Source organism: Periplaneta americana, chromosome 17 (assembly GCF_040183065.1).
Source record: "Periplaneta americana isolate PAMFEO1 chromosome 17, P.americana_PAMFEO1_priV1, whole genome shotgun sequence".
Lineage (NCBI taxonomy): Eukaryota > Metazoa > Arthropoda > Insecta > Blattodea > Blattidae > Periplaneta > Periplaneta americana.
Genome location: NC_091133.1, coordinates 87,666,302 through 87,691,122, shown reverse-complemented (window position 1 = coordinate 87,691,122; position 24,821 = coordinate 87,666,302). Strand labels below are relative to the sequence as shown.

Genomic DNA, 24,821 nt, shown 5'->3' with positions numbered 1-24,821 from the left:
ATTTTAGTAACTGTTTTTCTACTGTTTATGCAGTGATTATCAATAGCCTACCGTTAAAATGAACACCATGAAGTTGGCAGTACTTTATTAACTGACATATTAAAATGAGTGAGCCGTTGGAATATGGGGCCTTAGCAGTCTTGACATTTTATTAGTGATTTTCACACCGTCTGTGGCGTATAGTGAGGTTAATTTAAAATGAATGTTAAGTTTAGTGAAAAGGGTGAAGAGTTAATAATTGATCATGGTTCTAAGTTTCAATTTTCGAAACCCTGTATCGTAGGGTTAAGATATCGATGTAGAAACAAAAAATGCAGTCATTTATTGTGTGTGATCAATAAAAAGTGTTATTTTAAATAGCAAAATTGATCATACGCTAGGCCTACCTGATCAATGCAGCTATCACTGTAATATTTTTAAGTAATTTATTTATTCTATGACAATCACTTTCGTGTGTACTATGCTCATCGGGGCGCAACTATGCCATGTCCATCCTGCTACCTAATTTCTTCGGGGCGCAACTATGCCATGTCCCATCTGCTACCTGATTTCTTCGGGGCGCAACTATGTCATGTCCCATCTGCTACCTTATTTCTTCGGGGCGCAATTATGCCATGTCTAGGCCTCACAATTGACCGCGGGGCGCAACTATGCCATGCCGTTTTAATTGTCTATGACATGGCACCCGACTATGAAGAAAGAAAGTAGTGGCAGTTGCTCCAAAAAATATGGAGAACTTCATTCAACACAAATCTTATCATTTGGACTTAATAAAATGTTTGGAAATTATATACATATATAATGTACACACACACACACACATATATATATATATATACATATACACACACATAGATACATAACGAATATACCAAACAGGCATAATATTACAAACAATTATAAAGAAACGCAAAAGAGTTGGACTGAAAATGTAACTTATACGTGAGATATTGAGAGATTGCTATTTTCTCAGTAGCAATTATCGTAAAATAAATTGCCGCTTTCTTGATTAATTTTGGATTAAAGATGTCAATAACCAATAACGTAGGCCTATGCACTTTCGTGTAAATGGGGAAATACGTATTAAGAATATATACAAATATGTTATAGGCCTAATCGGATGTGTGGGAACAGTCGACAATGCCGTAATTCTCAAAGAATGTCACTTTTCCTGTTTTCCTTACGTTACACAATATTATGACTTATGAGCAACGTATATTTTGCATAAAAATTCGGATATTATTTCTGAACAACAAAACAATAGAACAAGTAAGACATTTCCGTTATCTGTATTGCGACGTTTCCTACGATTACGTCAATGACTGAAACAAGAAACTCCAGACATTTAGCTATAGGTCTGTAAATGTGACTCGAAGAGAGAACTAGAATGAATACTTATATTAAATCCTACAAAAGATGCTAACACTAACGTTGCCGGAAACTAATGATATTTTTAGTAGTAGTAATAGCAGAAGTAACAGCACAACCAGCAGTAGTAATAATAGTAAGAGTAAAACAGTAATAGTAGTAGCAGCAGTAGTAGTTACAATAGAAGCAATAGTAATCATAGACTTACTAGTATCAATAGCAATCGTAGTAGTGGTACCAGTAGTAGAGACAGAAATAATAGTCGCAGTAGCACTAATAATAGTTTTAATTGGTTATTTTACGACCTTTATCAACTTCTATGGTTATCTAGCGTCTGAGTGAGATGATAGTAATGCTTGCGAAATAAGTCCAGGGTCCAGGGCCGAAAGTTACTCAGCATTTGCTGGTAAATTGTCCCAACAAGAATTTGAACCCGGGCCCACTCGTTTCACGCCCAGATATGCCAATTGTTGCTCCACAGCGGTGGACAACAATAGTAGTAGGAGCAGTAATAGTAGTATTAGTAGCAGAAAATTTCTTCCTTTATGAAGCCAGAAACCAGCAAAACTGAGAGCTGCTGCTATGGAGAAGATAATGGTCTTAAGAGCTGTGTCGTCATGAAACCCAAACAAGTAATATAAATATTATATACACGCCCTATCCGGTATATAATACAGGGTGTCCCATTTATCTTGTGCACGTATTATAACTTTTTGTTTGGATAGGTATTGGAATTTTTGTTTTTGACAGTTATGTTAGAAGGAGGGGTTAACATGAGTGTAGATATTTGATGCATGTAACTACATTATGGTACAAGATACACGTGACGTCATCAATTTTTTAAATAGCACTACCTACTTTAATCATGTTACATTGATTACACACATTAAGAAGAGTTCAGAAACGTATCACAATGTTACCTTCCCAATCAATAACAAAATGCAAAATGAATGCCATCAGAATGTGTCGTTTGTTGTGGTGCCCCATTCATCTTGTGCATTAACTTACACAAAACGAAAGACGACTGACGTCCGTAAACGTTGTGTGTTTGCTGTCTTAACATTTAAACAAAATACAACAACAGTCGACGCCACAATCCACGTACAGTGGCCTGTTCTCCGGACCTGTCGCCACTCGACTTCTTCCTGTGGGAAACTGTAAAGGATAGTGTGTACCAGAACATTCTGATAACACCAGACGACATGCAGCAAGGCATTCGACAGGCTTGTGCGTCCATTCAGCCAGCAACGTGCAGGGCAGTCATACGGTTTTTCGGGGAACGCCTTCAAATGTGCATTAATGTGAATGGTTACCATTTGGAACATCTCCTGCGACTCTCAAAGCATAACATTATCACATTGGAAGTATGTTTTTGTTTCGTTTTGTTGTTATTGTTTAGGAAGATGACATTGTGATACATTTTTGAACTCGTCTTAATGTGTGTAATCAATGTAACATGATTAAAGTATGTAGTACTATTTGAAAATTTGATTACGTCATGTATATCTTGTAGGCCTACCATAATGTAGTTACATGCACCAAATCTCCACACTCATTTTAGCCCCTCGTTCTAACATAACGCTCAAAAACAAAAATTCCAATAGGCCTACCTATCCAAACAAAAAAGTTATAATAGGTACACAAGATAAATGGGACATTCTGTATACTGTATAATATGTTCTGTTGACCTGGTGTGTTTGCTCTCTCAATTAAATGTACATACGACATAAACAAACATATGTAATTACTCCGTAGTGTTTATTGCTTTGAACTATAATATCATGTCACCTTATCAATACTGCACGTTTCATTTCCTAATATTTATTCAAGTGACGACAGAATACATAGGAATCAGGGTCGAGAAGTTAATATTAATTTCCCCGCCACAGGGAATAGGTGTGTCAGCTTTGTCTTGTGTTTGTACATTTATCTTATGCCTTGGACTGCACCATGTTGACCATTATAATTACGAGTGTAACAATAGGATTTCATTTCGCGACGTTTTCAATTACAGAGGTTATTCAGCGTCGAAATTCAAAGCAGACGAGAAATGTCCCAAGTGTTTGTCTCAAGCTCTTCATCAGACAGGTTTCTCTTAGGTTCCATAAATCTATGATATAGGACTCAATTTTATTTACTCCCGGAAGAAACCATACTAAAAATTTTGTAGTTCAAAATCCATCGCTCTCGGTCGGGTTTGAAACAGTGAACTTTTAATCAAAAGGACAACATGATGACCGTTGCATCATCGAGAACGACTGGCCATTTGTCATATGGAAGATATCGAGCTTTAATAATTTCGAGGGAAAAATTGTTCCGGAGCCGGGTATCGAACCCGGGACCTTTGGTTTAACGTACCAACGTTCTACCACTGAGCTACCCGGGAACTCTAACCGACACCGATCCAATTTTTCCCTCTATATCCACAGACCTCAAAGTGGGCTGACAACCGTCAAGCAACCAACTTCGAGTGCACACTAACTCCGTGTGACTTAAATTGTGGTTTTCTGTTAACGAACAGTGACGTGTATTATGCAAATCAAGATTTCAGGTATAACTCCCTGTAAAGTAGATTTGAATAATTTCGAGGGAAAAATTGTTCCGGAGCCGGGTATCGAACCCGGGACCTTTGGTTTAACGTACCAACGCTCTACCACTGAGCTACCCGGGAACTCTAACCGACACCGATCCAATTTTTCCCTCTATATCCACAGACCTCAAAGTGGGCTGACAACCGTCAAGCAACCAACTTCGAGTGCACACTAACTCCGTGTGACATAAATTGTGGTTTTCTGTTAACGAACAGTGACGTGTATTATGCAAATCAAGATTTCAGGTATAACTCCCTGTAAAGTTGATTTGAATAATTTCGAGGGAAAAATTGTTCCGGAGCCGGGTATCGAACCCGGGACCTTTAGTTTAACGTACCAACGCTCTACCACTGAGCTACCGGGAACTCTAACCGACACCGATCCAATTTTTCCCTCTATATCCACAGACCTCAAAGTGGGCTGACAACCGTCAAGCAACCAACTTCGAGTGCACACTAACTCCGTGTGACTTAAATTGTGGTTTTCTGTTAACGAACAGTTAAGTCACACGGAGTTAGTGTGCACTCGAAGTTGGTTGCTTGACGGTTGTCAGCCCACTTTGAGGTCTGTGGATTAAGAGGGAAAAATTGGATCGGTGTCGGTTAGAGTTCCCGGTTAGCTCAGTGGTAGAGCGTTGGTACGTTAAACCAAAGGTCCCGTATTCGATACCCGGCTCCGGAACAATTTTTCCCTCGAAATTATTCAAATCAACTTTACAGGGAGTTATACCTGAAATCTTGATTTGCATATCGAGCTTTAGTTCAAAACCACCCCACACACACAAGGACCATATTGCAAGAGACGAAAAACGAGAAGATAAGGAAAATGGAATGAGAAGAAAAAACAGCTGGGAGGAAAATAAGGTGCTCGAGAAGGGGCATCAGATGAACAAGGAGAATAAGGAAGGCATTGAGAGTGAGAATTATGCCGGAAAAAGAAGGACAGATATACAAGAATTAGAAAAGAATAAATTCGAGAATGGAGAGGAAAAAAATGAGTATACTGATGAGAATTACAAGGAAAATAAGAAAGACAAAATTAACTGATTAAGGACGAGAAAGTTGGCGAGGCAATGAAGAAAATGAGAAGAAAAATCACAAGAATGACAAGATGTGCAAGAATGAACAAAACAGGAAGCAGAAGGAACAAAACGATGAGCAGAAATAACAAAACGAAGAGCAGAATAAGCAAATTGAGGAGCAGAAGGAACAAACCGAGGAGAAGGAACAAAACTAGGAGCAGAAGGAACAAACCGAAGAGCAGAAGGAACAAAACGAGGAGCAGAAGGAACAAACCGAAGAGCAGAAGGAACAAACCGAAGAGCAGAAGGAACAAAACGAAGAGCAGAAGGAACAAACCGAAGAGCAGAAGGAACAAAACGAGGAGCAGAAGGAACAAACCGAAGAGCAGAAGGAACAAACCGAAGAGCAGAAGGAACAAAACGAGGAGCAGAAGGAACAAACCGAAGAGCAGAAGGAACAAAACGAGGAGCAGAAGGAACAAAACGAGGAGCAGAAGGAACAAAACGAGGAGCAGAAGGAACAAACCGAAGAGCAGAAGGAACAAAACGAAGAGCAGAATGAACAAAATGAGCAAAAAGTACAAACCGAGGAGAAGGATCAAAACTAGGAGCAGAAGGAACAAAACGAGGAGCAGAAGGAACAAAACGAGGAGCAGAAGGAACAAAACGAGGAGCAGAATTAACTAAACGAGGGGAAGAAACAAAGAGAGGAACAGAATGAACAAAACGAGGAAGAGAATGAAGAGAATGAACAAAACAAGACAATGAACAAAACAGGAGAAGAATGAACAAAACAAGGAAGAGATTGAACAAAACAAGCAGCCGAATTAACAAAACGAAGAGCAGAATGAACAAAATGAGCAGGAGGAACAAAATGAGCAGAAGGAACAAAATGAGGAGCAGAATGAGCTAAACGAGGGGAAGAAACAAAAGGAAGAACAAAATGAACAAAACGAGGAAGAGAATGAACAAAACAAGGAGCAGAATGAACAAAACGAAGAAAAGAATGAACAAAATGAGGAGCAGAAGGAACAAAATGAGGACCAGAATGAACTAAACGAGGGGAAGAAACAAGGGAAGAACAGAATGAACAAAACGAGGAAGATAATGAACAAAACAAGGAAGAGTATGAACAAAACAAGGAAGAGAACGAACAAAACAAGGAAGAGAATGAACAAAACAAGGAGCAGAATGAATAAAACGAAGAATAGAATTAACAAAATGAGGAGCAGAAGGAACAAAACGTGGAGCAGAATGAACTAAACAAGGGGAAGAAACAAAAGGAAGAACATAATGAACAAAACGAGGAAGACAATGAACAAAACAGGAGGAGAATGAACAAAACAAGGAAGAGAATGAACAAAACATGGAAGAGAATGAACAAAACTAGGAGCAGAATGAACAAAAAGAAGAACAGAATTAACAAAATGAGGAGCAGAAGGAACAAAACGTGGAGCAGAATGAACTAAAGGAGGGGAAGAAACAAAAGGAAGAACGAAATGAACAACACGAGGAAGAGAATGAACAAAACAAGGAGCAGAATGAACAAAACGAAGAAAAGAATGAACAAAATGAGGAGCAGAAGGAACAAAATGAGCAGGAGGAACAAAATGGGGAGCAGAAGGAACAAAATGAGGACCAGAATGAACTAAACAAGGGGAAGAAACAAGGGAAGAACAGAATGAACAAAACGAGGAAGATAATGAACAAAACAAGGAAGAGAATGAACAAAACAAGGAGCAGAATGAACAAAACGAAGAACAGAATTAACAAAATGAGGAGCAGAAGGAACAAACCGTGGAGCAGAATGAATTAAACGAAGGGAAGAAACAAAAGGAGGAACATAATGAACAAAACGAGGAAGACAATGAACAAAACAGGAGGAGAATGAACAAAACAAGGAAGAGAATGAACAAAACAAGAAAGAGAATGAACAAAACAAGAAAGAGAATGAACAAAACAAGAAAGAGAATGAACAAAACAGGAGGAGAATGAACAAAACAAGGAAGACAATGAAAAAAACGAGGAAGAGAATGAACAAAACGAGGAAGAGAATGAACAAAACGAGGAAGAGAATGAACAAAACGAGGAACTTAATGAACAAAACGAGGAAGAGAATGAACAAAACGAGGAAGAGAATGAACAAAACGAGGAAGAGAATGAACAGAACGAGGAAGAGAATGAACAAAACGAGGAAGAGAATGAACAAAACAAGAGAATGAACAAAACAGGAGGAGAATGAACAAAACAAGGAAGGGAATGAACAAAACGAAAAACAGAAGTGACAAAATGAGCAGAAGGAACAAAACGTGGAACAGAATGAGCTAAAGGAGGGGAAGAAACAAAAGGAAAAACAAAATGAACAACACGAGGAAGAGAATGAACAAAACAAGGAAGAGAATGAACAAAACAAGGAGCAGAATGAACAAAATGAGGAGCAGAAGGAACAAAATGAGCAGGAGAAACAAAATGGGGAGGAGAAGGAACAAAATGAGGACCAGAATGAACTAAACGAGGGGAAGAAACAAGGGAAGAACAGAATGAACAAAACGAGAAAGATAATGAACAAAACAAGGAAGAGAATGAACAAAACAAGGAGCAGAATGAACAAAACGAAGAACAGAATTAACAAAATGAGGAGCAGAAGGAACAAAACGTGGAGCAGAATGAACTAAACGAGGGGAAGAAACAAAAGGAGGAACATAATGAACAAAACGAGGAAGACAATGAACAAAACACGAGGAGAATGAACAAAACAAGGAAGAGAATGAACAAAACGAGGAAGAGAATGAACAAAACAAGGAAGAGAATGAACAAAACAGGAGGAGAATGAACAAAACGAAAAACAGGAGTAATAAAATGAGGAGCAGAATGAACAAAACGTGGATTAGAATGAACTAAACGAGGGGAAGAAACAAAAGGAGGAACTTAATGAACAAAACGAGGAAGAGAATGAACAAAACAGGAGGAGAATGAACAAAATGAGGAGCAGAAGAAACTAACAGATGAGCAGAAAGAACTAAACGAGGATCAGAAGGAAATAAACGAGGAGCAAAATGGACTAAACTAGGAGCAGAACGAACTAAACGAGGAGCAAAGAAACATAACCAGGAGCAGAATGAACAAAACGGGGAGGAGAATGTGCAAAATAAATGTATTTAGCAAAGTGAGGGACAACATGAGTTAAAGAGAAAATAAAAAGGTATAGTCTATAATGTGGAGAAAATTAGAAGGACGAGGAGTAAAATGGGAAGAAGTGGGAAAATAACACTAGCCTGCGAAATTCAACTTTGTGTTTGTTGCCTAAACTAAGTAATGTGATTTTATATAATGTCGATGTGCTGAATCCGAATTTTCAATTCGTTTGCTTCTATCACGTCAGGTTTGTGTGCAAAATCACTTTAAATGCATTTTATAATTACGTGAATTTCATCACGAACTTTTTCATTTCACTTTTTCATTTCAAATTCAAAAACAATATTTAAAAGACACAACTTGCTGAAATTATGTGTATGGTTGTTCATACATGTCACTAGAGTGTTTTTGCTTTGTTTTTCTTGTTTACTTCACTATTGGATGTATAATTTAGCACAATATATCACACAAAAAATTACACCACTTCCTTCTTAGTTGAGAATTCCTTGTATGCTTCAAGCATGTTAGCCACAATGTTTCGGTAATTAGGATCCTTGTTGCCAAGAAATTTTAAAACAATTTCACAAAACAAAATTCATGCTGAATTCTCCTTTTGATCCATACCTGTTTTTAAATGCTGCACCAGACATGTTTTCTTATGTCAGGACCATTAAATATATATCTCCTTTCAATTTGCTTCAGATAGTACTTAAAACAGCCTCCTTCCTTATTTAAAGCTTTTACAAGCTGTTTCATTAAGCCAAGCTTGATGTGGAGAGATGGCAGCACAACTTTAGAAGAACTCACAAGGCTTTCGCGCACAACATTCTTACAACCGACTTCCAAATTTTGTTGAGGTGGCCAGTCTTTCATAGTCCAGTGATCAACTCGTGCCCTACTATCCCACAGGCAAAGAATGCATGGAAATTTGGTAAAACCAGATTGTTGGCCCAGCAACATAGTAAGAACTTTTAAATCATCACAAACTTGCCAGTTGTGTTCCTATAGTCTAGTCGCAATAACAGCAGTTGCAAATTTGTGTATGATTTTTTGAGGATCACTGAATAGGCAATGGGCATTGAACCAAAAATGTTTCCGTTATGAAGGAGTAAATACTTTAAACTTCGCTTGGAAGCATTAATAAAGAGTTTCCATTCACTTAGGTCATAGTTTGGAAGTCCAAGTTTTAGCATAAATTCTTTCACATTATTGCAATATACAAGATTATCATCTTCGGAGAAAAAGTAGTTAAAACCTATTTTACGTTGTCAGTACCAATAGAATGATGTTTGTTTACGATTTTCATTACTAAGGTTCGACTGCTCTCTCCAAACCATAGGTACTCCAAAAGATAGCAACGGTCTTCTCCAATTGATCAAATGACGAAGTTCAGTGCATACCCTACATACTTTGTGTGGTGTCCAAGCTTTACTTTGGTCTTCAAGTTTGATTCCAAAATAGGCGTGGTATGACTTTTTCACAAAATCTGTAATATCACACCTCTGCTTAGGCAATATGTATATCCTACATAAGTTACATAATAAAAGTGGTCTGGATTATTTAGACATCCTCGATGCAACATGGTAAATACTTCTTATTGAACTAAAAACTTTCAACATTCTACTCCAAAATAAAGCTTCAAACTGATTTCGTTTCATTTCCAGATGAAACGCAAACTAATGAAATGAGAGAGAAACTAGACGAGTTGAGTTCAGTCTCTCACCAAGGAGTGGGAGACATTTCTATCTTTCACAAATAAAAATAATGACAAAGCTGCACGTTATTTCGCCCTAACTTCCTTATGTGCTTGCCCCCCTCCTATCTGCTAAGAAACATCCAGTGTCCTGGTTTTTTAATATAAATACCTTAAAAATACGTTGAATACATTTGGTTTTCATATCCTAACATACTAAACTTACATATGTTAAAGTAGTACAGTTTAAATAATTACGCTATACATTGTCGTAATATATTATAAGAAAATTAAAATAACAAAAAAATGGTACGTGATAGGAACTTTTTGGCTTAGAATTTGATTTCAGCATGCTAAAAAATACCCTAAAACATTAAAACTTAGTAGGCAGGAATTTCATCGCAGATTAGTGTAATCAGAGAAATGATGAAAATAATAAGAACAAAATTGAGGACAGGAATAAGGAGAATATGGACCTGCAGCTGAATTGTTATTGGCCTATAGGTATAGAACAAGAAAAGAGGAACAAGGGGGTGGAGAATGTTTTGAATAATGAAGCAACAATGAATTCAATATTTCAATCCAAGAAACAATAAATCCAATGCCAAACTCACCTTCTGGCGAAAAATCCGCTCCCGAGATTCCCAAGAAAGCATGCGCGTCGGACAAGGCCTGCTGCGTGGCACGCTCGATTTTTCGAGTGCCATAATACAGAAAGTCTATACTATCATCACAGGGGTCAAAACTGTGTCGACATCGTCTTTGTTCATAACACATTGTCACGTCACTGAGAGCGACAAGATGGGCTCATCTGTAAGACAAACACTTCACAGCAGACAGCTTAACGACTCCCATACCGAGACAATGCCTCGAGCGCTCCACCGTTTGCACGTAAAGAAAATCCACAGAGAGGAAGTCTTGCACCAAAACTGCACAACAGAGTTCAAGAAGTAGGGTAACAACCTGTGACTGACTCTTGAATGTGAATATATTATATTATCGATACTGGTGTAATAATTGTGGTTATAATCATAACCACAACCACCATCCCAAAACAGTTTAATTTTTTTAAATGACATATTATATGATCCGATAAGCCGATGTCTAAGTATATAAATTACGTTATGGCAGTCCACGCTTATCATGTACAAAGTTTTATTTGATTACACAGTGGTATTAATTATATTTGATAAACGTTTTCGGCTGCACAGAACTATCTTCAGACTAATAGCTTATTTGCTTTATGATTCAGGACCACTGACCAATCCATACTTCAGCATCTTTTAATGATTCAGGACCACTGACCAATCCATACTTCAGCATATTTTATTCAATGACGAATGCCTAATTTTCTGGATGCGTATGCTCATACACAAAAAGCACGATATTGGACTAAAGAAACTCAAGATGGTTGCGTGAATACAATAAGTGCTCAAAAAGTAAGGGTGTGATGTAAATAATGACTGTGGTACCATATTTACTTGACACAAATGTGTATCAGTACACATCTGGCGAATTGTTACACTTGTCATTTCAATATGACATGGTTTTCACCATTTTGGAGGAGAGTTGTGTTAACTTACATTATGCATCACTTTATAGGTATATAATTATATATTAAAGGTAAGGGAAATAAAGATACGTCTGTTTTCAACAAAACGATTTTTTTTTTTAGATTTTTTTAAATCCTCGAGACATAAATCAGTTTGAGAAGCATTTGTAACAATTTGAACTAAAAACAATTAGAACAAAAATAAACACAATGTCATTAGATCTTTCATATTTAAAATCGCTGTCCTCAAAAATTACTGAACGTCGACTTACCCGCTTTATTCCCCTTAACCTTCATATGTATATAATGTATTCCATCGAGGCGTACAAGAGTCAGGGGGTTACGTTTCCCTTCATTCCGGATCTCGCAATAGAAAGGTGATGCAGTCAAAATCATCTTCAAGTCGTCTTTAACTTCCGAAAACTAAACGAAATACAATTTAAAAAAAAAGCTAAACCTGAAGTTTTTTTGAAAGTTACGGAGAGATAAAAGAAACGGTTTTCATCTCACATACAATGCAGGCTCTTTCAGTCTGTCGTCTGTCATTCTATCGACAGAGCTAACTAAAACATCTACACACATTTCTACTTTTGACTTATTTTGCTTTCAAACTAAATAAATAGAAAATTATCAAATATGTTAAAAGATATATGAGAGTGGTTTCACATATCTTACCAATTATTAAACAAGTGTCAGTCACGGTTACTTTTACCCTACTACCCACACACAAAGACTGCAGTAATAATGGATTCAGTAGTCCGTTGGAAACTTGTGATAGTCTCAAAACTGTATACACATCACAGAGAATTTCTTCAATATCCAATAACTTGACACTACGTTATCACAGAAACTAAAGTCACAATTTAAAACGACACATTAAATTCACACCACGCTTAGAAATAGAAAGAGAGCTGCCATCCTTTCACTTTAACGTGTGAGTGCTAACTGAGGTAAAACTGACAAAAATGAATTACTTGTACTAGGTAAAGCTCTTATCAAGTTAAGCAACTTGCCATGCTTCATTATTCTCCTACACGCTAGAAAGCGTATAATGTATTAACAACCCAAGTAGTTTGTTTTTCAATATTTCAGTGTTTTGTAAGTAATTTTACAGAAACAAACCAAAGAATTTGCATTTATTACGCGAAGTTAGTCATAAGACGGATTTGACAGGTTATTTTCCGTAGAGAAAATACAAACTTACTTGCCAACACTTAAAAGGAAAATACCTATACAGAACTAGGAACATCGTTTGGAATCGCGATGGCTTCAAGATTCGATTTCTGAGAAGGATCTTACAGTCAAAATATATTTATTTTCATTACGCCTAGGCTTATATCAAATATAGAAAAGTAGCAAAAGTTGTATTGAAAGATTTTCATAGGCAATACCACGAGTGCTGTTGATTAGTCGTGCTCATGAATTCATCTTAAGTACATGAACGACTTGTATTTGTTCAGACAATTTCACAAATGTGGTACAATAATAAAAAAATATTAATAAAGCTAAGTAAAAAATGAGAAACAACAAATATGAACTATACAGACACACAAAAACACACCCCAACGAAATTCTAAACACACAACTCAACTTCAAAACACACACACACTCTTTGACTCTACACTATACCACAGGAACACACCCTCACAGGAAACAGAACAAGTGGCGCCAAGACCAACAACGACCAGTTCTGAAGATGACCCATAAATAGGTCGAAACATGTAAACGAGGTACGGTGAAATTTAACACAGGAAAGTCTTACCATACATATTCCGAAGAAACAAGTCGTTTAAAATAATATATTAAGTGAAATGACAAACTCAAGATATACATTTTTTCTTCAATGGATCATCGTATCATATCACCTCTCTAAATAATTACTGATGCACGTTTAAACACGTGTTGTTTACTTTCTACAGAATATAACTTATCCATTACTGTTAGTAGATTTCATTTCAGTGCCATCACGTGTAGTAACGGCATACAGAATATCCATCACTTTTCCCTACAGGAATTTCTCACTATTGTTTTGTCTTCGGACAAACATAAACAAGGTAATATTTCAATCATATATAATGGATCTCCATTTATTTATTTTTACTAGTATGATATGTTTGTTTAGAACTGCGAGGAATTCTGTGAAATTTCCAGTGGCGTAAGTTAAGTCAAAGAAGCTTCTAGTAAACTCTTCAAGGTCGGTCTTCATTTCATTTAGCGCTATTAATTCTGTTACCATGTTGCATTTCATTCGAAATTTATTCAATAATATTAATTATATCATGTGCATTAAAAATATATTAGAATACTGCATGCTAAGTAAAAATGAGGATTAGAAATTCATAAGTTTATGTAGTTGCCTTTTTACAGTCCATACAATATCTTTCACACCTTTTAATTCCCGCTTTCTGTTTCTGATTTCGGCATAGTTGTCTGTATAGAAAATATAAAAAAAAAAAATTCCATATTTTGAGAGATGGCAGTATTAATCAAAACAAGAAAACGAAGTCATATTTTCCGAAATGTAAGTACTTGTTCAATATCATAGCAGATACTCAATGTGATTTCCATTTTTAAAAAGCGTTCAATATTATGAGAGGTGGTAGCATTCATCAAAACAAGAAAAGAAAGCATAATAAACATGGGTATACATCGTGATTACACACTTTTAATACTTTGTATCACTTAAGAATTTAGTTATAATAACAACTTTTAGGAGTTACAATGAAAAGTGGTAAATTACCAAGTTGACTAGTTTCGACTTCGTATCAGCCATCTTCAGAACTAGTGAGGACCTTGCTTCTACCGGTTTCTTCAGTTGTTTTACTGGGGGAGGGGTACATTTGTGTTTGGTAGTGTGGAGCCAAATATATATTATTTTTACTAGGTTATTTTATGACGCTTTATCAACATCTTAGGTTATTTAGCGTCTGAATGAGATGAAGGTGATAATGCCGGTGAAATGAGTCCGGAGTCCGGCACCGTAAGTTACGCAGCATTTTCTCACATTAGGTTGAGGGAAAACCCCGGAAAAAACCTCAACCAGGTAACTTGCCCCGACCAGGAATCGAACTCGGGCCACCTGGTTTTGCAGCCAGATGCGCTAGCTGTTACTCCACAGGTGTGGACTGGAGTCAAATAGGGCATGTTTTCTAAAATTTAGTTGTGTATTGAGGATATGTCGTGGATGTGTTTTTGTGTGTTTGTATATTTCGTACTGTTCTAGTGTGTATCCAACCGAAAACCAGATGCTGTAGGTGTGTTTTCGTATGTTTGTAGATAGGCTATATTTCGTACTGATCTAGTATGTATCCAACCGGAAAACCAGAAATTAAACACACCAGAATCATATACATCCAAACGAAACACCAGAAATTAAACATACTAGAATAGTACGAAATATAATGAATGAAGTGCAACGTAGTTTCTCAGGCAATCTTGTGATATTGATATCCTAATGCAGTAAATAACGTTGCGAAGCAAAAGTCATAATTACATATGTTAGTATAACGGATTTAGAGGAAACTTTGTTGAAAAGACTACACTTGTGATCTTGATTTCTCCTATACTACTATGCCATCCACGCTACCGGTGTAGCTTAGTCGGCTAAGGCTTTGCCTGCCCATTTCGAGTTACAATCGAACGCGGGTTCGATTCCCGCTTGGGCTGATTACCTAGCTGGTTTTTTTTTTCCGACATTTTCCTCAACCGTAATATATGGCGAATCCTTGGCCTCATCTCGCTATCACAAAGTCAATCGACGCTAAATAACCTAGTAGTTGATACAGTGTCGTTACTTCACCAACTAAAAAAAAACTATGCCATCCTCGATTTTCTAGGTTTTGGTTTTGAAGGGCGATAATATATTTAGCACCAGTTCTCCAGAAAGGCAGTAAGACTATAGGTCCTGTGTCGTACATATTATAACCTTAGCCTACAGCTCGTAAATAACTGCAGTTGAAGTCGTCACTGAATATAATACCACTAATATTCTGGTACACTAAATCGACTGAGTTATATCTATAGTATATGCTGCCACGGTGGTCTAGTGGCTAGAGCACTAGACTTATAATCCTGTGGACCCGGATTCGATCCCTGGCCTACTCCCCATTTATGACTTGTGTCGGGCAAGCTCGTGGTCCAGGTAACACAGTGATTTTCTCCGGGAGCTCCGGTTTTCTTGTGACATCCCAACAAATCTCCATCATTAACCCATCTCATCGCGGGTGTAGCCCAGATTGCTCGGCGTTATAGGCTTTGACGGTAACAGCTTTTGTCAGGTTTACTATGCTGCCATCTAGTTGTTATATAAGGAGTCACGTCATAACTCCCATTTGAATTGCATTAGCGACTGCACTGCCATCTCGTGTTCGTTTACGGTGGACGGGTGGCGACCCTGGCGGTTGTTCTCTTCAAAATGCAACCGATTTTAACATAGGAATGATCAATCTATATGTGATCTGGGGTGTAGCGTAGACCAGCCTCCTGTGGCGCACCCTGGGCAACGACTCTGTCGGTAAATTGGTTTACACAACTAGCTTCATATTGGCGAATGACTAACAGTCAAGTACTCGTCATAAAAAATCTACATACCACATATGAGTCAGTTCGGTTATCATTTTTCTTAAGATAACGCCGGCATATTGTCTCAAGTAGCAAGAAAACAGCATACGCGTAGTAGTCTCGTGCTGTATTTAGTTTCCATTTTTAGTACCTACAGTAATTATCAGTTGAGGAAAATTTTCGTTCTGTGTGGGGACTGAAGTAATTTCCTTTGATGATAACAATGACCTTAACTTCTGTGGCTATCATTATTAAACATTATCAACCGTTTAACTTCGTGTAATCGTTCTGTGAACTGTAATGTATGTGCTGTTACCTTGGTGTGCTTCATAATGATATTTCGTAAAATATTTTATGAAAGCAGAGTAGGATTGTCGATACCAAAAGTGTTACACCGAATCTATGTTCTACCCTAGATCATATATGTAACAGATAACTCATCGCTATGTTAAAATCGGCAGCACTTTGAAGAGAACAACCGCCAGGATCGCCACCCGTCCGCCGTAAACGAACACGAGATGGCAGTACAGTCGCTAATGTAATTAAAATGGGAATTATGACGTGACTCCTTATGTAACAACTAGATGGCAGCGTAGTAAACCTGACAAAAGTTGTTAACCTCAAAGCCTATAAGGCCGACCTATCTGGGTATAATTATATGATCTAGGGTTCGACATCGTTCATAAGAGAATCCAACGAACATGTGATGTGCATAGGGTGCGAATTAAGATTTCCGATTGGGGGGGGGGGGTGGAAACCTAAATAGGGAATACCATAGGCCTACATAAAAATATTATCCTCATTCGATACGGCTCAACGCTTGGTCGCACTGAGTTTGTCTTGCATTTTGATCAAAATAATAATTATATCCGTGAACAAGCTTAAGATAAGATGTGTAATTAATAAGTTATTGATTGTTGTCAGCTTGTCGGTGATAATAATACAAAAATATTATTTTCTTTGTTTATTTTGTACTTTATAAAGTACATATACTCATATTAAAACAATTATATTTTGTGAAGGGGGGATAGAAGTTATCCCTGGCAGGGATGTTAATATGAATTTATGAGAGGGGGATAATTTTCCAACAGGGAGGAAATTCTCCCCATACCCCCCCCCCCGTTAATTTGCACCTTGGATGTGCATCTGTAAAAGTCGTGATGATTGAAATGTGTCTGTTGACAGAGATTGTCTGACGTTCGAAAAATATTTTCTGTAGATCATTTTCATTGTTGTTTTATTTCCTGTAAAATAACGATATTTCGAAAGTTTATTAAGTATTACATTTCTTTATCGGGCAATGAAGAGGATGTAACGTAACTGATCTGGCAGTGCTAAAAGATCTAAACTGTTTCAAATATATTTAAAACATAGATTTTCAAAGGTTACATTACGTCCACAAGGTACTGAGGAAAGTAGGCCTACAACTTACTTCTCGTTGGGAAAGGTGCAACATTGATTATTGTGAAAATTTCAAGCAAATGTTTCTTTTAAATTCTTAATTTGAAATACTACTATTATTATTATTATTATTATTATTATTATTATTATTATTATTATTATTATTAGGCCTAACGTTACAGTTTTGTAGCTTAAAAAATCCAATACTCCCAAACATTAAACAAATTGCATTGCTGTAAATGTAATACCTCAAGATTTCGAAGTTCAAAATGTGCTTTCTTTATTGGATAGGGAGAAGGGTACAATTTATCAGTGACTGGAAATTTTGTATTTGAATTACAGTACTACGGATTCAATGTTACATGACAGTTGAGTGCTGATGACGCCACTGTCGTATACAGGAGATTGTAGGCCTACGAGGCATTGAGTGAGGGGCTCAAAACATTCGTGGAAGGGAATGACGCACAACTAGTTTATGGAATCATCACCGGTCTATTTACAACGGACGAGTAGTACCTACACTTTTTATATAAAATCTGACGTTTGCAAGGCTGACTCTTCCCAAATAGTAGTTTATCGCATTATTAGAACCGCTGCAATTTGAGAGAGGTTCGGAAATTGTTAATCAACTACTTCCAATGCTGCTACAGTACACCCGAATAAAAGAAACTTGTTTTGTGTCGGTCATATTTTAGAACGTTAGATTTACTGTTCACATGGACACGTGATGTTGATTTTATAATATATCATTTTAAGTTCGTTGAAATTTTCGTTTTGTGTAATTTTATTTTTGGTTTAATTGTTTTAAATTTTAAACTAAATTTCGCATTCGAACAAATGTGCTTTATCACTTGCGAGTTTTCTTGCTGTGTGAGTCACTAATAGCATTGCTATTTTGGATTGTGAATTGTGTTTATAGAGTAATTTAATTCTGTTAGAACTCTTGTAACACCATGGATGATAAAATTTCACCATGGAAAATGATAACAGCAGATACCTAATTCTTAATAGAGAAACCAGAGAGCTTATTTACTCCTTTTACCGCTTCCTTTAGCGAGAAGATAGCGGCACATTCATGTTTAATGTTTAACGTTACGGAGTACAGAAACGTACTACTTAAACTTGTGGAGTTAGTATGAAATTTTCGTTCTTCTCCCCTGTGGCAACAGCACAGTCTGTAGCTACTTCCATCCTCTCTTCTACACGCCAGCCTTTTTTAATATTATGAAAGCTATAATATAGTATAGTATAGTATACCGTTACGAAGCTGGGATAAGGAATTTAAAATTGGTACTTGCCGCCTTGGAAGTCCAGTTGGAAGAACACTGTCTTACGTAGGGTGACCAGATTCACATCGATAAAAAAAGAGGACACAAAGCTTAAAAAACGAGGACATTGTTCGAAAGAAGAGAACAGAAAATATGTACTTAGATTTAGGCTTCGGCCTATATTATACTTTAAATTACGTCAATATCTATTTTATTACAAAATATTTACAGACATTGTTCGAAATAAGAGAACAGAAAATGTGTGCTCAGATTTAGGCTTAGGCCTATATTATAATTTAAATTACGTCAATACCTATTTTATTACAAAATATTTACAGTAGGCCTACATACAAAATATTTACAGTATAGATTTAGGTTTAGGTCTATATCATATTAAAAGTATGTTGATATCTATTTTATTACAAAATAATTATGAAAAACTTAATAATTATTACTTTACAGTTAGCTACATATGAAAGTCTGGGAACTATAATAAAATTATTCAAGAGAATAGAAAATATCTATTTAGATTTACATTCGCACCTCGATTTACTAGCTACCTCTCAGCAACGACCATAACAAGGAGGGGCATATAGAGTAGTTATGATCGTTGCCAAAGAGTATATTACGTCGATACTGCTGTTATCTACAGGAAATTACTTGAAAAGACGTCAAAGCAGATAATTTCAAAATATCAGGCATACAAGTTACGAAAAGAAGGACATTTCTTGATTTTTTATTAATCCGTCCGGACCCCGGACAAAAGCCTAAAAAGGACGACATGTCCGAACAAAAGAGGGCGTCTGGTCACCCTAGTCTTGCTATGATTCAGGACACGGGTTCGAAATCTTGGAGATGGTGGAGTTGTATCTATTTGTGGTTGGCAAAGCCGATATTCCTCAGGGTTATCAGGGTTCTCCAGTTTCCGTTAATTACTCCACCGTCATTATCAACTTCAATATTTACAGTAGGCCTATTATAATTTTAATCCAGCTTCCTATGGCGCAGCCTGGGCAACGATTCTGCCGGTTAACTGGTTATGTTATATTTTATAAATAACAAATCCGTAACAATAGTATACAAAATAAGTTATTTTGCTCTCCTGTACAATTTCCTCAAACGGAGTTACGAGCGGTTAACTGGTCTACACAACTTTCTTTACAGGAGATATTTAATTTTTAATCCGCAATAAAATGCGAAATTGAGTACAAAATGTAAAACGAGCGAAATTACATTTGACGAGACATTTTCACGCTTCTGTAAAAAAGAAAAAAAAATCAGAATCTATGTAAAGGTCCCGCCATATAATAGGATCTTACGGTGGTTGTTTTTTTTTTTTAATAGCTTGGTCAACCCTCCATGAAGCTTTTATAGTATAAATAGCACGGAATGTGATCTACCTCGTACCCTCTTTGTTGATATCTGAAAGTCATCTCGAGTTCTCAACTATTATTTCTCTGGTGCTGTTGGCTGCCTATTCGATCTCATTAGGTCCAGTGTTCGCTCACAAACAAGTTGCATGTGCTAGCAGTTGACTGTGAATCAGTAGAAAAAAGGGTAGGGATAAAATCACAACATACATTTTGGAATCTTTTTTAATGTTCACATTTCAGTGTAATGTTATATTGTGTTCCTTTATTTACTTATTATTTTTAAGAATTTTAATTGGAAAATCTAGAAAATTTACCTGTAAACATATTTAATTTTTACAGCCAAAACTTTCCATAATAAAATCTTCCATCTCAAAACGCTACAAAGTACTAAATTTGAACATTAAAAGTGCTATAAAATGCTATATTTCTAATTTCGAGTTGTTAAAATCTACACATCTTCGATGATGAGATTTCTGTCAAATAATTCCATTGGTAAATAATATTGGAACAGTTTTAGCAGTGAAATTAACACAAGTATAGTGGGTAATCTCTACACAGGAAGTTAGGTCAGATAGACACTAACTGATGCAGGAATTGTTGCTATGCTTGGGGAATGGTTAACCCACGGAGCATGGAATTGTTACCGGTATGACCTTGTTATTATCAAACGTAAGTGATAAGCGTACGCTTTATCTGTCTTTTGACCTTCCAGGAAACCAGTTTCACGAATTACCGCAGCACCTCGCTGTTCTTTAAGATATCAGGGCTACGAGAAGAAAAAATAAAAATGTACAGGTCTACATGTCGTTCATACTGTAATTACATCAACGCGATAAGTTAATAATCACAATAAAATTAGAGTACTGCGCAAAAATTAAACCACATTAGTAACAATTCACCGCTTTAATTCACATTTATATTCCTCTGGATATTGAAATAAGAAATGTAATTCTGAATATGAAGCGGAAGAATGAATATATGCATTAAATTCAGTGATGCAGATTGAGGCTGTATTTCTCCAACGGTTAAAAGAATTTTACGACTGTTCTGGCAGTACCTAGAAGAGAGATCTTCTATACCAGGCCTGCACAAGGTTTGCGCTCTCCGAGCTGGCTCGCAGCTCATGAGCGGAATAGAGGTATTAGCTGCGCTCTGTGTAGGGTGGACCGGAAGAAGGAGTGATCTCGTACAAAATGTACACAGAAGGAAGTACTATTACGAGGTTCATGAAATGAATTACCGTTCAGTGTTTGCAAAAAACTACTTCTTCTTCTTCTTCTTCTTCTTCTTCACTTCAAGGATTAGGTTCACGTTGAACCTGTTCCGGCGCCCATTTCGCTCTTGGTCTTCCTACATCTCGTTTTCCTTTTGGTTTGTATCCCATTGCTAAAGCTGGCAGTCTGTAATTCGGCATCCTTTGTAGATGTTCACACCACCTTCTGTTATTTCTCTTTAATTTCTCCAGCAATGGTTCCACCTCTAATTTCTTCCGTATATCTATGTTCTTCTTTTTATCTTGTATTGTACATCCTAGTGTACTTCTCATAAATTTCATTTCTGCTACCTGGACTTTTGATTTATCTTTTTCTGTCATTATTCTGGCTTCACTTCCATAAGTTATCATAGGTACTGCGATTGTATTGAAAAATTTTATCCGTGTATCTTTTGCAAAACTATCTTGGACTTATTAATTGATACAGAAATATTATTTTACAGAAATAATAGAAATTTTATACCTACTTAAATGTACAATATCATTTTGTTACATTTTTATTTATCAGTACATCAAAACGAGGTTTTATGCTCTTGGCAGCTGAAAGGAACAGTAGCCTAATGATCGTAATGAAACATCAGTTACAGATATTCGATGCCTGCCTATATTAATGTTGATTATAGAAAACAGTTGCTCACAAATATAAATGTTGAGCCAAACATAGCAATTATTTTCACAGCCAGCCTGTGTAGTCGTGGATATTATTGCTAATGTTTAGTCTTGTAAAACTCAACCAAGCTAGTAGTATTATTCAAACGATCTTTAGCCCTTAGGCCACATTGAAGATCAATAAGTCCGAGCTGTAAATCGTGAAATGTTATATTTTATTTAACGACGCTCGCAACTGCCGAGGTTATATGAGCACACTTAAACGCAATCGACCTGGCCCGGAATCGAACCCGCAACCTCGGGCATAGCAGGCCAGCGCTATACCAACTGCGCCAACCAGGCCCACCTGTAACTTAAATGACATTGTTTCAACTGGTGTTGAAGGAATTTATTATGATAACTTTAAACTTCTTTTCAATTAAGACAAGATTTTAGTAGGTTATTTTACGACGCTTTATCAACAGCTTATGTTATTTAGCGTCTGAATGAGAAGAAGGTGATAATGCCGGTGAAATGAGTCCGGGGTTCAACACCGAAAGTTACTCAGCGTTTGCTCATACTGGGTTGAGTGAAAACCAGGTAACTTGTCCCGACCGGGAATCGAACCCTGGCCACCTGGTTTCGCGGCTAGACGCGCTACCCGTTACTCAACAGGTGTGAACCTTAAAACAAGATCTTGGAACTTAGAATTAAATTCATTTTGAATTTCAATTAATATTTGCACATAATAGATTCACATGGCTTCACGAGCAGTTTCTATTGTTCGAAAGTAAGACACATTACCTTCCCGAAACTGACTTACGAAAAGTGTAAGTTTACGACTGAAAACCCGTAATTTATTCAACATATCAACAATGAGCTGGCCTTTTCCTTGAAGATATTTGAATTGTTTAAATTGTTGAAGATTAATATCTTTAGTATCTTCATGTCTGGACTCGTAATGACGTATTATGTTACGTTTCTTTCTACTTTTCAAAATGTTGTGGCAGATAAAGCACTGAGTATTTACTCCAGCAGCTATGAAAAAAATAAGCATTTTCCCATGCAACATTGAAAGAATTTGTCTGATACCACTTTTCCGTCTTTTAGATTCCTTCATACTGTACTGTAACAGTAGGTAAGCAACGTGAAACAGTTACTGAAAATACGCACTGCACTCCACTAGATAGCTGAGTGGTCATTTCCCTCTCATCTACCTATATATAGCAAGTCTATGTCATTCTGACTATCTTCCTCTCCGTTTCGGCGAGCGGTAAACACAGCTCTCCCGCTCCGAACGAGCGCGCGCGCTCGTTGAGCGCTGTTTGTGCAGGCCTGTTCTATACAATGTATACTACTTATGTGATGGCTCGCAAGACAGATCCAGCTATTTCAAGCTGCAGTTAGGAGTATATGGAACGATGCCTTATGCAGAGATAATTATGCCAATCACGAAAATATATTGTTGACTTCAAGGAATTTCACTTCAATAGCCAACAGGCTTACTTTATTCATTTCTTTCTAATCTTTCCGTTAACATAATCTAGGTAAGATACCTAGCACAGTGCTATCGTAGTTAATATTCTTGGCTTGGTTTCAAGAGGTCCGTCTATCCCGACTTTGTTTTTCGTGATTTCCCAAGAATCTCCAGACAAAAATGAGAATAGTATTAATTACAGTGAGCCCACCATCTTTCTCCTAACACTGTCGCGTGGCAGCGTCACTGTTAAAGATGGCCACTCCCGAGCGTATTGCAAACATCACTATAAACGCGATCCAGAATTGCTCTTCTCTCAGCTGCAGAATGGATTACAGAACATCATTTAGCACCAAGACCGTGACATTCTCCAATTTCTTAACGAGGGACGGGAATGATTGAAAAAAGTTTTTCCCCATAGTTGGCTTAGTGGTCTCCGTCAGAATAACATAGTTTTGTCCGGTAGTCTCCAAGGTCTCCAGACTTCACCCGCGATTTCTTTCTATAGGTGTATGTCAAAGATCGGATGTATGCCACAGCTACCTACCCACCTACCTCATTACAGATGCAAGATTGCTGCGGCTGTTGCGTCAATTAAACCATTAAACCAGATTGTGGGAAGAACTCCATTATCAGTTGCATGTGTGCCGGTATCTGCACTGAACACTTGTATGTGTTGTAAAAACTTTAGGACTTAATCTTCTATTCCAAGTATGGCTTATTAATTTAAGTGATAGGTTAAATAAATTAAACAACTTCAAACTTCCATATTCATTTTTTGTACACCCGGTATATTTCAACAACATGTAAGCTTTTCTTGTTTTGTTTTTGCAACGGTGGATACTTTATTTTTAATCAATCAACCCCAATCAATTAAACCTAAGTTCTAGGTCCGAAGTTATAGATTACAAAGTGTGTGTCCAAGTTAGAGGTCACGTAAGGAACATGTTGACACCGTCAGCTCTTCATGCATAATTTTAGCTGCTCATAGTTTTATTTAAGCGAAATTCGCCACCTACCGTAAGACTTGAATTTTCAGATCATGAGGGTAAGTGGATCCTGTTCCAGACCCTATATTGTCGAAAAATGTCATGTGTAGCCGGGAATCGAAACTGGGTCCTCTTGCTTCATAGTAAGCAGTTCAGATATTCATGTCAGGAAAGAATTCCTCGTACAAGTTTTCAATGATCAATTCATGCAATGTGTTGGAAAAGTTAGCAGAGACTAAAATGTTCAAAGCACGATAATATCTCAAATGTGGTAATGTACAGCTGTCAAAAAAAAAAGTGGCCGCACTCGTGAACAGCGAATATTTTCAAAGTCCACTTCGGGTCGCGGCGATGTTACTCGATGCATGTGCTTGTACAAGCTATTCCGGAACTATGAAAGTGTTCCATATCTGCGCCTCTTAGACTAGTGGTAGAGTGCTTGTTTAATGATTCAAAGTTCGTGGGTTCGGGCCTTCTTCAAGTTTTCATTTTATTTTTTAATCGTTCTTTAGCGATGTAAATGATATTCAAA

General features: G+C 37.0%; 1 protein-coding gene across 2 annotated transcripts in view; it reads right to left on the bottom strand.

Annotated features, from left to right (window-relative positions):
- Trpm (transient receptor potential cation channel, subfamily M) overlaps window positions 1-24,821 on the bottom strand; it is a 774,810-nt gene that overhangs the window by 585,027 nt on the left and 164,962 nt on the right. Inside the window, exons 1-2 of one of the 2 annotated variants that reach the window (XM_069815675.1) lie at window positions 12,085-12,289; window positions 10,423-10,737 (exon numbers count right to left, since the gene is read on the bottom strand). The exons of the other annotated variant lie outside the window; for it this stretch is intronic. Coding sequence (XP_069671776.1) covers window positions 10,423-10,515 — 93 coding nt within the window. The 5' untranslated portion in view covers window positions 10,516-10,737; window positions 12,085-12,289. Of the gene's footprint in view, window positions 1-10,422; window positions 10,738-12,084; window positions 12,290-24,821 lie in introns of those variants that run through there. 2 annotated transcript variants of the gene reach the window in all.